Raw genomic sequence first — 17,260 nt, forward strand, 5'->3', positions numbered from 1 at the left:
GTAGAGGATAACGCGACATATGAGAAAATGTTGCGGCAGGCGCTTGAGACGCCTGGTATCTACTTCTCATACGGATACGACATGACGCATTCCGTGCAGCGGCTGTACAACGTGGCGGCGGACTTCACTAAGGTGAGTCATCATCGTCTCCTCACCAACTCATCAACTCCTCAGCTACTCCTCAACGTCTCCTCATCATCACCTCATCACCTCCTCAATATCTCGTCATCATTTCCTTATCATCAACAAGGCGCGGGAACTCTTACTTAACCACAAAACGGAAAAAAACTGATCTATTCACCTGCGCTCTGAGTGAGTTCATAAAAGTAGGACTCCTAGTTACTTCATTGTAATTTATTAGTTAAATATTTATCTCCTAAGACCGAGATTGCCAGACATAATAGGTCAACAATTGGGTTTGGATTTTAAAAGAACTGGGACCTCAAAGTTAGAGGCAAGCGTTCTACCAACTGGGTCACCACGGATTTCACCGTTTGATTTTAAAGAAAGAAGAAAAACATACTATGTTTATGTTTTTTTTTGCAGATGGGCCTGGCCAACCGAGCTGACCCTCGGTTCCTGTGGAACGGCCACCTGCTGCGAGACTACTCCGACCCCAAGTTCTCCAGGTTCACGCTGCCACTCATACAGGGATGTATCCTTTTTGAAATGCAAGAGAGAAGATCAAACGGTGAAAGCCGTGGTAGACCAGTTGGTACAACGCTTGCCTCTCACTTTGAGGTCCCGGGTGCGAATCCAGTACAAGCCAATAATTGGCGAATTTGTTTTCGAATTCATGGTTGAATCATAAATGATTATCACGTGCTCAGCGGTGAAGGAAAACATCGCGAAGAAACCCACATTCCCGAGAAATGCATTTTCGGAGGCATCTGACCTGTATTGGGCTGGTTTTCCCTACGCGGGGTGGAAGGTCAGACAGGCAGTCGCTAGTTGGGTCCGCCACAGTGGTAGACCCGAGCCGGGAGTCAGTGCCCGCCAAGTGGCAGATAAGAAATACATTTCCTTGACAACCAGCCAGTCGTGTCAATAAACCGGACGACGGTGAACGGTCAGCAGGTCACGTGGTCCTTGGTCTCGCGCCGCAGCGTGGACCGCGCTGGGACCAGGTTCTTCATGCGGGGGGTAGACACCCAGGTAATGTACATGGGCCTACTTTCTTCTCTTCTATCGCGTGGGTTGTGAGGTGGATTACCTCATCAACCCTGGTGTCAGGGTCACTATTGAGCCGCCAACGGCCCCTGACATGGCTACACCCATAGGTGTAAGTGACGTATGGTATTGTATGGACGACGGGCATACAAATACGTATGGGTCTTAGTGACACCGTAACGAATACTGAGGGGGATATACGACGGCGACTCCTAAATATCTATCCCGGGTCGTTGTTGTGGTGGGCTCTGATGTGGCTGGCGAAACCGAACTTCGACTTGCAAGGTCCGGTCACACGGCACACAATAAAGCTGGCCTGGCGAATTGAGCGAGTTATAGGAGGGTTTCGGTCGAGTTTTCCGTATTTGGCGCTCGAGATCTTGTAAACGCTTCTCTTCAAATAAATTCACGCTATGAACGATGCGGCGCCATTCCGGTCTTAGACGAGCACGATCCTCCCAACAACAGAACACAGAACAGTTGGTATCTCACATAATTAAAACACATAATAACGGGTTCTTACCGCGTTTAAAGTAGGGATATGAGACTCCTACACAACTACTGACTACTGGATATGAGACTTAGTGGGAGTCTCATATCCCTACTTTAAACGCGGTAAGAACCCGTTATAATGTGTTTTAATTATGATAATAGCCGCGTAATCTTAAAACAATGGTAGATACCACGAGATTGCGTTTAAGCACGTCTTTGTAACGCAGATATTGCCCACCATGTTTTGGTTTTCCGCTAAAGAGCTCGGAATAGAAAACTGCCTTGACGACACGCTTCGAAAGGTCCTTATTGAAACTTTCTGTCTCCGGGCCAAATTAACAATTCCGGCACAAATTCGGACCTTATTCAGGATCCCTGGGTCCCTGGCTTTGACTCCAAGCGAAAAATCTCGTGTAGGACCAACCACGGAAAGTCAAACCATCACCTACATAAATAGGGCTTAAAGGAGTCGCCACACTGTGAATGTGGTCACCCGGATCAAACCATATCTCACACTGTGTGACGGATAGTACTTTACATGCCGGATAGGACGGCAGAGACTTGGTTAGGGGAGCTTCAGCTGGATATATGATCCACGCAGGATATTTAATTTTTGTCTGCCATACGCAATAATAATAATAATAATAATTAACAATTTAACATACAAATGAACCAGCTAACCCCAAGAATTCGCCCCACCAGGGTTACGTAGCGAACTACGTGGAAACGGAGCAAATAATCGAGAAAGGTGGCCAGAAGACCTCCTTCGTACAGACCCGAGGGTCCATACCGCTTTACTGGACGCAGTACCCCAACTTGAAGTACAAGCCACACATGGAGTTGTCTCATGAGGACCACGTCGCCGCGTACTCCAAGCATCTGATCGACCAGCATCAACGGTACGGGAATCAGGTGCTTCTGAACCTGGTAAGTGCGTTTCTTTTTTTATAATTTGAACTGCTTATCCCTGGCTGTACAGGTTGAGACGGATGAGACGCACGCCAAAATACAGGGTGTTAGTGACATCGTAACGGAAACTGTGAGGGATGATTCAGGCCATGATTCTGAGTTGATATCAAGTGGAATTTCCCGTCGCAAAAGTATGGAACTGAAAATAATTAAAACAAACACCGTCAGGATTCCACTTGATGTCAACTCAGAATCATGGTCTGAGTCATCTGAGTATTCGTACGTACTTGTAGGGGATGTAAGTGACATCGTAATGAATACTGTTCTTCTTCTATCGTGTGGGTTGTGAGGTGGATTACCAACCCCATAAACCCTGGTGTCAGGGTTACTATTGAACCGCCAAAGGCCCCTGACATGGCTCATGTGACGACTACTAACTTACATCAATATCAGTAAGTAGTAACCGGGACCAACGGCTTAACGTGCCTTCCGTAGCTCGGATCATCTTTCTTTCGGACAATGACAAATGGACAAATGTTTACAGGTAACCAAACTTAGGATCTCAAAGTGATTTTTGTGATGTGAGGATCTCAAAGTGATTTTCGTGATGTGTCCCCACCGGGTTTCTATTTAATTACTGTGTTAAATTGTTCAAAGGTAGATTGTGAATGTCAATGGGAATCTTATAGTAAAAACGTTGCCTATTTAGTGATTTTATGCAGTCGAGTCTTATGCAGCATTGTGTCTCCAGATCGACCAGCGCGGCAACGAAGAGGACCTGGAGCGTGGCTACCGCGCGGCGGTGGCGGCCGCGGCGCTGCCCGGCGTCAGGTACGAGCCCTTCGACTTCCACGCCGAGTGCCGCGGCATGAGATACGACAGGCTCAACGTGCTCATAGACAGGATCTCGCATGAACAGGTGAGACACCGCCACACCCATCGCGCTCCCCATTTCAATTCAATTCAATAATTTTATTTCAGACCATGTGTCCATAATTGTTAGTAACAGTACAAACTTATATACATACTATGTTAGTGGCAAAAAAAAACAAATCAAATCAAAATTAAAATTAGATAAATTATAAAATGAAATACAATTAAATAACCTCACCTCTGTATGTGTAGCTGCACCCAATGACGCAGCATTTGTCCGACCAAGTAGTTAATGCCATCTGCGGCAAATCTGCAATAAGTCACGTCAAAAAATAAAAATAAGGCGCACTCGTTCTCACAAATACATATATACTTTATTGCGCCAAAATAAAAAGAAATAATTACAAAAGACTCTTAACTAGGTACATTGCAAATGGCGGCCTTATCGCTTAAAGCGAGGTGAAGGAAAATTTTTCCCTCGCCTTATGGTTGTCTGGAAGAAATCGTTTTAAGCGATAAGGCCGCCATTTGCCATGTACCTAGTTAAGAGTCTTTTGTAATTATTTATTTTTATTTTGGCGCAATAAAGTATATTTGTATTTGTGAGAACGAGTGTGCCTTTTTTAAATTTTTGTAATAATTTAAATTGAAACATTGCGGGTACAAACTATAAGTACAACTTACCAATAAATACATGCAAATAAATATATAACATACATACAAAAATAAATAATATTTATTTATTACATTTATTCATTTATAACAAAGGTCATGCCAATCATCATCATCATCATCTTCAATTTAAGAGCCACGCTCATGCCAATAACCCTCTTTATATAATATTAACACTTTTCCAGACAGAATTCGGCTATTTCATGGCTAACGGGGGCAGCATCATGATGCAACAGACAGGAGTGTTCAGGACCAACTGCGTGGACTGCTTGGACCGCACCAATGTGGTGCAGAGCATGTTGGCCAAGAGACAGATGACCGCTGCTTTGAAGATGTTGGAGGTAGTTAAAGGAGACGAGAGTAATCCCAAGCTGGATGGCTTGTTTAATACGGTGAGTTTTTGTAAGTTTTGACGAATTTCGATGGACTTTTTGGAGCTTAATTTAGCAACTTGTTGAAAAAATACTCTCAAATAACTGTCTGGCAGACGATAAGTCCACCCGACTTATTATAATTTGCTCGAAGGTTTGGGCGGACCACGCGGACATGATATCGACGCAGTACTCGGGCACGGGCGCGCTCAAGACGGACTTCACGCGTACAGGCAAGCGGACCCACATCGGTATGATCCGAGACGGGATCAACTCGCTCACTAGGTACTACAAGAACAACTTCAGCGACGGATTCCGACAGGTACACCAACATAACCTCACTACTACCACGGTATAAGCTCACTACTAATTGGTATCTCCAACATTCCAAGGACGTAAATTTTATTATTGAAAATTAAGCGAATTACTGACTTAATGTATCTAGTTACTATTACTTTAAACTGTAAGTAAATCCTTTACTTATAAACTGCCTATATACGTCCCACTGCTGGGCACAGGCCTCCCCTCAATCAACCGGAGGGGGTATGCAGCATACTCCACCACGCTGCTCCACTGCGGGTTGGTGGAGAAATCCTTTACTAAAACTTCAAAATTTCCTTGCAAAGTAAATATAAATCATTGGTTGTGGGTAATTTATTACGAAATGGCAACTCAGGGCGGGATGACGTCAGCTGGGCTAACCTTGAAATCTAAACTGTCACTTTTGAGCATACTTACCTTTACTTAGTTGAAAAGGCCACATCGAAGCAATTCATCTAAAAAAGAAACAGTCGCGCATATAAAAGTAAGTGCGTAATGCATACAAAACGTCAAATAGCAATATTGCTTTTTTAGATGAATTGCTTCGATGTGGCCTTTTTAACTCCCAGGTAAGTATGCTCAAAAGTGACAGTTCACATTTCAAGGTTAGCCCAGCTGGCGTCATCCCGCCCTGAGTTGCCATTTCGTAAAAATAAGTTACCCACAACCAATGATTTTTAACCCCTGGTTTTCTTATACCACGATCAAAATGATGATTATTTATTTTATCTTTCAGGATACCATCGACCTGATTCTGGGTAAATACGTGGTGGCGGATGGCGAGGGCAACTCAGTCCCGAGTCCACTGCGTCGCGAGCGGGACTGGAAGTACTACACTGTAAGTATTTAACGGCCTCCGTGGTCCAGTGGTTCACGGTTGGACTCACGAGCCCGAGGCCCCGGGTTCGAATCCCGGTGGGGACGTATCACAAAAATCACTTTGTGATCTCTAGTTTGGTTAGGACATTACAGGCTGATCACCTGACTGTCCAAAATGTAAAATGATCCGTCCTTCGGAAGGCACGTCAAGCCATTGGTCCCGGTTACTATTTACTGATGTAAGTAAGTACTTGTTACATGAACCACGTCAGCTCGAGCGGCCTTTGGCGGCTCAATAAGAACCCTGACACCAGGGTTGATGAGGTTGGTAATTCACCTCACAACCCACACGATAGAAGAAGTATTTATTTATTTATTTGGGACACACTAATTACACTCTTATAAAGTAGATCATGCAAATACAAATACACTTTATTGCACACAACTTACAAAACAAGTTTTACACACATGTACGGTACAATCTGGCGGTCTTATTGCTAAGTAGCAATTTCTTCCAGACAACCAGTGGCAAGAAAACTTTTATCGCAATTTTGTGCGGGACGTTGCGACATTTTATATAAAATAAATACTTACAAAAAGTAAACAACTACATACTAACATAAAATATATAAATCAAACATAGATCTTCGATTATAGTTAAGAGCCTTTTGTAAATCATCATCATCACCAGCCCATTAACGTCCCCACTGCTGGGGCACGGGCCTTCCCTATGGATGGATAGGGAGATCGGGCCTTAAACCACCACGCAGGCCCAGTGCGGATTGATGGTTATTAACGACTGCTAATGCAGCCGGGACCAACGGCTTAACGTACCTTCCGAAGCACGGAGGAGCTCGAGATGAAAACTTTTTTTTTTGTGGTCACCCATCCTATGACCGGCCTCTGCGAAAGTTGCTTCAAAAATCGCAAACCGAGCGCGTAAATATTTCTTTTGTAAATATTTCTTTTTATTTTGATGCAATAAAGTATATTTGTATGTATTGTATTGTGTCATGTCCCTAGCATTATCCCGTTTTACACAGGGTCCGCTAACCTAACCTGAAGATTTGACAGGTCCGGTTTATAACAAAAACGACTGCCTGTGTAACCTTCTCATCCGCGAAAGAAAAACCAGCGCAATACAAGTTAGGTCACAAGTTAGGTTTCCTCACGATGTTTTCCTTCACCGCTGAGCACGTAATAATCATTTATGATCCAAACATGAAATCGAAAACAAATTCGGCAATCGTTTGTTTGAGGCAAGCGTTTTAAAGTTTAATTAAAATGTCTAAGGGTGGTATTAATAAACCAATCTCAGCTGAGACTACCCTCAAGACCATGCTCAAGTCCCTGTTTTATATAATAACTGTCACATTGACATGATCTTGAGAGCAGTCTCAAAGCTGAGATTAGTTTATTAATACCACCCCTAAACCTCTGCTTCTGACTGACCTCTATTTCACCTTGTGTCTAATGTTATATTAAATGAAGTATTGTGGATTTACCACATATGGCATTAGCTACTTGGCCAAGCCGGTGATGGAAAAGCAACCTAAAAGATAAAGAAATAACCGTTTCAACGGGTCCTCCAGATGCCGTCAGTGCTTCTAGTGTCGATGGCGATGTTCGCCGCGAGCGCCATCCAGCCGGAGTGCTACGACACGGAGGCACTGCTGTTCATGCTGTTCTGGGGCGCCACTATCGGGGCGACTATCGCCTTTATATTCAAGTGAGTAGTGTTTGTGTATGTCTACGAACTCTTTGTTATGTCTCATCATTGGGCATCACCCGGATCAAACCCTATCTCGCATAGTGAACGAGTGCCCTCTGCAACGGTTCCCAGGTGGCATAGCCGGATTGTGTGAGTGTGACGGATGCGGCAGAGACTTGGTTAGGGGAGCTTCTCTCTTTATTTAAGAGCTCCGCTCTTGTCTGTGGAGTAATCGCCTTCAATACTCCATAGATAGGGCGTGTAGAACGGTGGTTGCCCCAATAGCGTTCCGTTCCGCAGTACACCGACAAATTTCTCAATCGGTGATTGGTGAAGCTTAAGCTGTATATATGATCCACGCAGGATATTTTATTTTTGTCTGCCATACGTAATAATAATAATAATCATTGGGCACATAAGGTTGCACACGGTAAGAGTGAGGTTTTTATAATGAGTATCTGGGATGCGACGCCTTAAGTCCGCCACCGCGCCGTCGCGCCACTTAGAAAAGCTTATATTCAATAAAAATAATAATTGCTGAACGGTATGGAGAACTGTAAAGGATACTCAACCCTGCTGCCGCTTACATTTGAGCTTCCAGTTTTTATTTAGATTTTTACATAATCTGAGTTTGTTTTTGTACAATAAAGAAGTCTGAAGGATAAGTTACGAAAAGAGCAGCCAGTTGGAAAAAGGCAGGTTTGATTGAAAATAAGTTTTCTTCTTTCCAATCTTTAGGGAATAAATATAACACTATGATTTTGCAGTTAAACGCTGCGCAAAGGGTTATAGTGTGAAAATATAACCAAAAACAATGTTTGTTGACTCAGATAGTATGGGGAACTGGCAATATTTAAGAACGCTCAACAGTAGCGACACCTGGGGGGGTTAAAATGGCCAGATCGAAGCAATTCATCTAAGAAAGCAATATTGCTATCTGACACTTGTATGCGCAACAAATTGCAATATTGCTTTCTTAGATGAATTGCTTCGATGTGGCCATTTTAACCTCCCCGGTGGAAGATATAGGCAATTTTGCACCCCATAGTGCCCCAAATTCAATTCGATTGTGCTTCAAATTGTACAGCAATTTGCGTCTCTTCCAGACACGGCAAGGACTTCGTGGACTGGCCGCGGCTGGACGCGGGCGGGCTCGCCGCGTCGCTGGCGCAGCCGCCGCCGTCGTTATGATAGACAGCTTGCATCTCGTCGTCGTCGTCTAGCCTACCTGCGCACGATGCAGTCTTTGGCCAACTATAGGAGCGGGAGGGGAACGTTTATTTCACAGATTTTAAGCTTAATGTACACAGGCGGCACCGAGAGTTTTTGTTTACTTATTGTAGTTACCTTCACTGCTTGACCGGACAGTTAGGGAGCGCCTTAGCCTGGGAGTGTGGTAAGCTCCAACCCAAGGTTGTCTGAATAGATGGCGTAAGGGTAGCCACACCATTCGATGATCGAAATTATTATTTTTATCATAGATAAACTAAGCTAAATGAGCTCTACATCTTTTTGTCACTACAGAGAATCTACAGACGATAAAAATTATTATAAACCCTTCGTATTTTCTTCAGGTTTACTCTGGGTCTGAAGTCATTGACGACTTCCTATTAGAATGTTCTTTCTGAAGCGTATGCTGTCGCTAACTGAGCGTAGCGTCTCTATGGTTGGGGCATAGAGTAAACGATAAGACATATAGAAGGGACACTCCGTCCCGCTCTGTTACGAGCTTGATTTTATTTGATTACCTCACCATACGGACTACGTTAGCCAATTTAAGCCGTAAGCCGTTGAGGTTGAGCGCGCGCGGTTTTTCTGTCTCGGTCGCACGCACGTGGTAAGAACGAGATTTTTATACGGAGTGTCCAGGGTGTAGAAAAGCTTTTCAGAAACTACGCGGCCCATTCCGGTACCGCCCCTCTGTGCATTAGATCCAATTACCTCTCTATGTTCCTGGGTCTTCCGGTCATTTCGGTAATTCGGACTTCGTTTTGGTGTCGTGGACTAACTTAATGTCTATAAAAATAACTTCATTCATAGTAATCATTTATTTATTCAACATTTCATTGAACACTGCAATAAAAACAAAATGGTAAATACTTACTACAATTCGATAAAACATATGTTGACAGGTTTATAACCAAAACATTATTTAGCAAACAGAAAGCTCGGTGAGGTGTGGGTACTTGGTTCATCTTACGATGCATGTACCTCTGACTACCCTATTGGGATATAGTCGTAAGGTTATGTATGTTTTTATTTAGCTTGTTTCAAAACAGTTACATAAAATTATTTTGGTGGCCACAAATGCTTTTTGCTATATAAAGACTGCATCGTCACCTAGTTATTACTCTTCCAGTTTAAAGATGTCCAATTAGACCCAACATGGTTCCTTGTAAGGCAAAAACTTGTTTGCACCTGTTTTCGCTAGTCTAATATCAGTTTATTCGATATTTAAAATCAAAATAGTTGAATAATGATAATACATTTTTCTTTTTTTTTTATGCCTTCCTAGCAAAGAGAATTAATTCACTTTCCGAGCTATAACAAATGAATCGATGTAATGTCAGTTGCTAATTCTGTACATTGGTACAAAATATTAAGACGTACATTTCTTTGCGATTGATATGGACTCATGTGCAACTTTTTTGTGAGGAAATGTTACCTATATTGGATTTGATCTGTCACCTGACCTAACCTAACGATCGTACTGAATTGAACACTATTTACAGAGAAATAGCATTCCATATTGGGTTCACTATGAGGAATACCAAATACAGTACTGCTGTTAGGATAACCGTGCATTTTATAGACAAGATAGGGCTTGCAGCGGTCGGTATCTCTTGAACGACATTTTGTGAACTGTTGTTTGGTATTTCGCAAACCAGTACTACCCTAGTGTGAAAATAATTTGAACAAAATTGAACATTTCCTGGTCAAAGATCGATCTTCATGACTTCCAATGAAATTGAACTGTTTATACATAAAAAATACTACACAAAAACAAAACAAATTACAAACTATTTCTATTATTATTGTATAAAGTGGTTATTGTCAATTTTGTCTTAAAACATATACATTGTACTATAAATAAATAATTATTTTGTTATAATTGAAATGCACTGTTCTTACAATAGTTTGATTTCATTGGAAGCGCTATCGCTCCTTGATTTATATTCCTATTTTAACTGGAAAGTCGATTATAGATGAACTCAAAGTTAGTTTGTACTTCATAGTAGGCTGTATGTTAGAAGTTGCGTTTGCCGGAATTTAAAAAGGCAGCTGAAATGGTGGCGCCATTTTTTAAACTGATGTAAATATGGTCGCAAATATGAATGAAATCTTTTTATTGTGTAAATTAATTAATTTTGTTGACCGAGTTGTGTGTAAAAAGTGTTCTGTCACGTATTTTTTAAACTACTTACTATGTAAAGTATATGAGTAATGTGTATTTGTTTATTATTTTTATATAATAGTGAACAATAGTTACAACGAATACTTATAACCGATGCATAATATTATATTTTATCCAGCTCTATAATCGTCTTTCCGAGTTAATTTCATGTGAGATGGCTAAGAACGAAACGCGAGATGTTTGGTTGTATGTAGCTTTGGATGGTATGGCATTGTTAACGGAAATGTGATAAGATTATGTAAATATAACATTATTGATATGATAATGGAGGATTCACACAGATTTTTTAACATTCCATAACGTAAAAGTATAATCTTTAAAAACGTGACCTAAAGAGTTGAAATTGAGAGTGAGACCGAAAAACTTGAAAAACGTTTTCGAAATTGTTTTAAATACGGAAACGCGCGTGAATCCTTACATTTAAATTGTTATTTAGAACAATTTTTAAATATTTTCTTTGTAAATATGTTTTTCACTTCTATACATTTTTGCTTAACAATGTTACATCCAAAGACATTTTTAATGTTATTTTTTATCATCTTGTGATTGTATAATTTTAACTATTGTAATTTTGTGGAAAGGATATTATTAAATTGAATTTTAAAATTAAGATATGTTTTATTTTTATGTATAAGGGAGGGATTTCAATACCGGTATTAGATACCGGGTTGAATTGGGGTTATAACTGGGTTTGGAGATAAGTCTTTACAATTTTAAGTAAGTATGTAACAGTCTTACTTCGGTCATTTGTCTACACTTTATCATAAATAGGTAGTTGTGGAAACTACTAAACCGAGTTTGAAAATTCGTAGAAAACCGCATACTTTATTTCTGACTATATTCTATATTTGATAGATAGCCCAAGTCCACGCGGACGGAAAGCTACGCTAGCTTTCATATTGTTGAAATTTCAAAAACGCAGTTTTTTTTAATATGAATGCAACTAAAAATCAATTCCGATTGAACGCATTCTAATCGATCTGTCAGATGTCAGACGGGGGACGTTCTGAACAAAATATAATATTTCGTCATTACCCGATGATGTATGCTACAATTAAATATTAGTTGTAAATGTATTGCAATATTTTTATGTTATTTGCAACAGATAAGTTATGATTAATTCAAAATAAAAAAAACACAAGAACTTCTATATAGATGACGTGGATAAATTATCAAGCGGTAATGAAACCTATCTTCGGAACGCTCAATCAATCGGACGTCGGAGTCGAGAACGAACGCGTATTTTATTTACTCTCCGTTTAGTTTCATTTTAATAATATCTCGTAAATAGAAAAACGTAATTGTGAGATAAGAAACGTGTGAATGTGACTGTAGTATATTATTAGAAGGAATTAGAGGTACACGTTATGTGGGACTAGAGCAGGGAATATGTGTTTAGTGAAGTGAGTGATATTTTTTGCGGATATTCGGCGCCAGAATGTCTGACGAGCCTGAAGCCAGGATGTGGGATGAAGGGGCTTCTCGATACGAATCCCGAAGCCGCGGAGCCTACTTCGAGTCCGCTTTTGCATCCTCAGAGCACCTGGACAGAGCCCCTTTGTTGTCTGAGGTAAATATTCTATTTTTTACTTGACGACACAAATGAGTATTTTCTTTGCGCAAATTTTTTAATTTAAATACTTTTGTATAAATATAAACGCAAAGACGTTTAAACTATAAGTCCACATTTTATGGATGAACTATGATTTTATTTCTATTGATATAGAATACAATTAACAAAGGCATGACTCCAATATGCATAAAGTTAACAATTTATATAACTTACTGTAACAAATCGTAATGAAGTATTTCATTAAAGCTATAGAGGCCTATAACCTAGAACAGCCCAACATATAAATAAACACATAGAGAATTAAATTATAACTATGTAATAATGTCGGTGAATAACGGCATTTTTTTTAAATTTATTTATATAACTTAACAATAATGAATAATAAATATTTCTTTGTGGCCCTCTTATAAAAAAAATGTGTATTCAAAATAAAAATGAAAATTATTATCATTAAAAAAAAATTAAATTAAAATCATTACACTAAACCTATGCTTATTAAAGATAAAACCTCTATGAAGGGCAGTTGTATACTATCTTAATCTCGTCTGATGATAAATAATCTTATCTACTAATAGTGGTTGTAGAATTTAATTATGCTACCTCTCATATTAATAACAGAGTTATAAATTGGTTATACAGGATGCTTTTATTCCTTTAAAAATAAATGACATTTAATAAAAAAAATAGAAATCTATTTTGTCTAATCTATAGAAGATGAACATAAAAATGTATTTTTGTTGCACACAAAAATATTCATACACCCTGAACACCCTGGTGTTCCTGACATTGTAACTGAGGGGTGATTCAGACCATGATTCTGAGTTAATATCAAGTGGAAATTCCCATCTTAGTTTTTTATAGTATTTTTAAATTAATTTCAAGTCTATACTTTTGTGATGGAAAATTCCACTTGATATTAATTCAGTATAATGAGTTAAATCATCCCTCTCTGTATTTACTTACACTTACACCCTGTACAAGTATATACAGGTAGCCATACAAGTAGGTATGGGTGTTAGTGACACCGTAACAAATACCGACGGGGAAGATTCAGACCCTGATCCTCAGTCGATATCAAGTGAAATTTCCTGTCGGAAAATTCATGAATATTTTAATGCTTTTTAATTATTTTCAGTTGCATACTTTCGCTTAAATATCAACTCAGAATCATGGTGAATCCTACCTCAAAGTTTTTATTACTATGTCACTGACACCTGGTATAAAAAAGAACTACTCAAGATTTGCGTTTAAAGCAGCATGAAATGCAATATTGAATTATGATTTAATTATCATAATTATTTCTTATAGCTCAGTATTTTGTCTTGTTAAACCTGTTTTATGCAAATGAGGTCACAAAACTATTTCAAATAGTGCACAGATCAGGGTTTCCCCTGTATTATGGGAATCCCTATTGACCATGAAGGTTTCTAACTTACAATCTTTTAAGTAAAATCAATTCAAAATGCCGAGCGGGCGCAAGTCGACAATAATGGGAAGGTTCCGGGATCGAATCGCGGTGGGGACATATCACAAAAATCACTTTGTGATCCCTAGTTTGGTTAGAACATTACAGGCTGATCACCTGATTGTCCGAATCCGAGTCAAGCCGTTGTTACGTGAGTAATCGTTACATGAGTCATGTCAGGGGCGTTTGGCGGCTCAATAGTAACCCTGATCAAGGTTGATGGGGTTGGTAATCCACCTCACAACCCACACGATAGAAGACTTAATACATCATACGTAGAGTATAGGTACGAATTCGTTTGCCCAATGTGGTAACTTGGTTTTATCTTCTAGCCTGAGGTGTCCCACTGCTGGGCAAAGGCCTATTTAGGCTCTATTTCTTCCAGGATTTTTTAGGCGGATGTCGGAGTAGTTTTAGGCGGATGAGACGTTCGTTATGTAAAAATTGACGATTCAAAGTGTAACTATGTTACCTACTGAATAAAGATATTTTTGAATTTGAATTTGAGTGCTTTCTCCGGCCAGCCTTTCAGGAAAGCATCCAAGTCCTCGCGCCATCTCCGCCTTGGTCTCCCACGCCTGCGTCTGTCTAGTCGGAGACAATTCTGTGGTGATTTTAGCATTATCCCGTTTTTAACAGGGTCCGCTTACCTAATCAAATCAAATCAAATCAATTTATTTGCGAGAACACATAGAATACAAAACCTAACCTGAAGATTTGACAGGTCCTAAACATCCGACAGACGTGACCTGCCCAATCCCACTTCAACTTGTCGCCTGCGTGGACCACGTCCGCGATTTGAGTCTTAGAACGCAGCACGGTGTTTCTGACACGATCAGTCCATTTCACACCCAACATGCTCCGCTCCATAGCTCGCAGACCTGAAGTTTGGACCATTGAGCCTTTGTCAAAGACCAAGTCTGAGCTCCATATTATGTTAATATCTTTGTCTTATAACTCGTCAACATTTCCCTAGCATTACCCCGTTATTGACAGGGTCCGTTTATATAACCTGAAGATTTCACAGGTGCGATTTTTCACAGAAACGACTGCCTGTCTGACCTTCCAACCCGAAGGGAAAACCAGCCCAATACAGGTCTTTGTCTAGTGACTAAATCCTCGATAAAGTCTTGAAAATTTTCCGTCCTTTATTGATAAAAATTCACGTCGATTTTTAAGACTCGTAATTCTCGTAATATAATCTTATTACTAAACATTATTGTGCTGAATAAACATGGCATAACTAAACAGCAAAATTATATACAATGTTTATCACGAGAGAACAGCCCGCATTTGCATAATATGTAAAAGACCTGTCTAATAGGCGACGCTGTTTGTTATCGTATTGACTTTCACGAGACATTAAACAGGTTGTGTACCTAGCAGCCAAGATTGTGTGAAGGAGGTCACTTTATACGATTATCGTGGTTATAAGGAGAGTAGGTAGGTGCCAAGTCACAATATTTCCAATCGTAATATTAGCCGGTTGGTCTTCTAGGTACCTACCATGGTATAATAAAACCGGCCGGGTCCGCACGACTACCGCGTCGCGCGGCGCTAATTATATCGAGCGCTTGGACCAATAAACGATACGAATGCTATCTACGTACATGGACGTTAAGCGGCTATTGGTCGAGGCCTCGATATTTTGTAAAAAAAAAAACCATTATATTATGTAAAGGCTCATATTATGTATAGAATTATGTTGTTACCTATATTGCTTCTCCTTATTTTGATAAAAATAATAATGGGTCGAAGAAAAAGGGTCTCCATTCCCAAAAATAAAGATAAAAGATTCATAATATCCATGATATTAGAAGGTTAAACGAAGGAAAATCTCGATAACGCCATCTATATTATTTGTGGGGAACGTAGCCTGAAAAGTCCGTCATTGTGTTTAATTATACGTATTTCGTAACTTCGAGTCAATATTTTTCACCTAAAGATCTTTCTTAGATTTCGTTGACTCAACTCAATCCTGGAGTTACAATACGTAAGGTGTCATTTTTTGCTCCAACTAAACAAACAAACAGACCGACCGACATTCAACGTACTTGAATTCGGTAAAAAAACCTTATTCACTTTGTGAGTCGACTTTCGATTATGTAATGGTAAAAAACCAAGACAGCCTTCCAGGGTCGCCTAAACCACGGTATAAGAAGACCAGGTATGCTCAATCCTATGACAAACCGCCATTGCTAGCCCATTGATGACGTAAGTGTTACCATTCAATTGGTATCTCCAACATTCCAAGGACGTAAATTTTATTATTGAAAAATAGTGAATTACTGAGTACTGGATTTAATTACTATTATTTGTCACATATATAAAAATGTTTAAAACTGTACGTAAATCTTTTATTCTCTCTCTCTCTATTTAAGAGCTGCGCTCTTGTCGGTGGAGTAACCGCCATTCCTCTCTTCTTCCCGCCAAAACCTTCACCTCCCGATACGACACGACCTGCACCTTCTCTTTTATTTGTTTCATAAATGTTATCCTAGGTCTACCCCTTCCTCTCTTCCCTTCAATTTTTCCTTCTATAATGTTTGTTATAAATGAATCGTGTCGTATCAGGTGGCCAATCATATTTCCTCTCCGGTTCTCTATAGTCTTCAATATGGTTCTCTTTTCTTCAACTCTTTCCAGCACTTTTTCATTTGACACCATTTCAGTCCAGCTTATACCCTCCATCCTTCGCCAACACCACATCTCAAACGCTTCCAACCTCTCTCTGTCTCTCTGTGTCATAGTCCACGTTTCACTTCCATAGAGTGCTTTTATTAAAAGTACAAAATTTCCTTGCAGAGTAAATTAAAAAGATTGGATGTGGTGGGATGACGTCAGCTGGGCTAACCTTGAAATGCTAGGTGTCAGTTTTGAGCATACCTGGTTTTCTTATACAATTTAATGAGTTTGAATTAATGTTTGGATCACAGATAATTGATATCAAGTGGTTTCCAGGCTTTGTTCCCAGTTACTCGCCCCCTAATACATGTGAAGAAATAGGTAAATAATATGGATAATAATTGGATGTATTTGGTTTCATAAAATAAATTAAATACAGGGTGTTAGTGACATCGTAACGAATACTCAGAGGGATGATTCAGACCATGATTCTGAGTTAATATCAAGTGGAATTTTCCGTCGCAAAATTCATGTTATTTTTTTAGTTTTTTTAAATTATTTTCAATTCTATACTTTTGCGATGGAAAATTCCACTTGATATTAACTCAGAATAATCAGCTGAATCATCCCTCTCAGTATTCGTTACGATGTCACTAACACCCTGTATAAGGAGCGGGAAAATGAAACGGCGTCGTTCTTGTTACTATTTTGTTTTTTATTGTTTTTCTTTTGTTTTATGACAAAAAAGGTTACATCCCGTTTTCGCGAGATGGCGCTTGTCTCTGACAACATGGAACTTAAAAAAATCTCGGGTCGAGCTCTAAACCATCGAATTAAATTGTTT

General features: G+C 39.7%; 2 protein-coding genes across 3 annotated transcripts in view; both read left to right on the top strand.

The window, feature by feature from the left end:
- Positions 1-11,363, top strand: part of LOC126376538 (phosphatidylinositol-3-phosphatase SAC1) — a 19,030-nt gene extending 7,667 nt beyond the window's left edge. For both annotated transcript variants that reach the window (XM_050024001.1, XM_050024000.1), the window contains exons 5-14: positions 1-132; positions 547-655; positions 1,040-1,155; positions 2,365-2,589; positions 3,323-3,490; positions 4,302-4,508; positions 4,642-4,809; positions 5,545-5,646; positions 7,220-7,356; positions 8,445-11,363. In XM_050024001.1, the coding sequence (XP_049879958.1) occupies positions 1-132; positions 547-655; positions 1,040-1,155; positions 2,365-2,589; positions 3,323-3,490; positions 4,302-4,508; positions 4,642-4,809; positions 5,545-5,646; positions 7,220-7,356; positions 8,445-8,529 (1,449 nt within the window). In that variant the 3' untranslated portion in view covers positions 8,530-11,363. The remainder of the gene's footprint in view (positions 133-546; positions 656-1,039; positions 1,156-2,364; positions 2,590-3,322; positions 3,491-4,301; positions 4,509-4,641; positions 4,810-5,544; positions 5,647-7,219; positions 7,357-8,444) is intronic.
- A 614-nt stretch (positions 11,364-11,977) lies between these two features.
- Positions 11,978-17,260, top strand: part of LOC126376596 (zinc transporter 2-like) — a 31,689-nt gene continuing 26,406 nt past the window's right edge. Inside the window, exon 1 of the mRNA XM_050024086.1 lies at positions 11,978-12,323. Coding sequence (XP_049880043.1) covers positions 12,192-12,323 — 132 coding nt within the window. The 5' untranslated portion in view covers positions 11,978-12,191. The remainder of the gene's footprint in view (positions 12,324-17,260) is intronic.

Source organism: Pectinophora gossypiella, chromosome 21 (assembly GCF_024362695.1).
Source record: "Pectinophora gossypiella chromosome 21, ilPecGoss1.1, whole genome shotgun sequence".
NCBI lineage: Eukaryota > Metazoa > Arthropoda > Insecta > Lepidoptera > Gelechiidae > Pectinophora > Pectinophora gossypiella.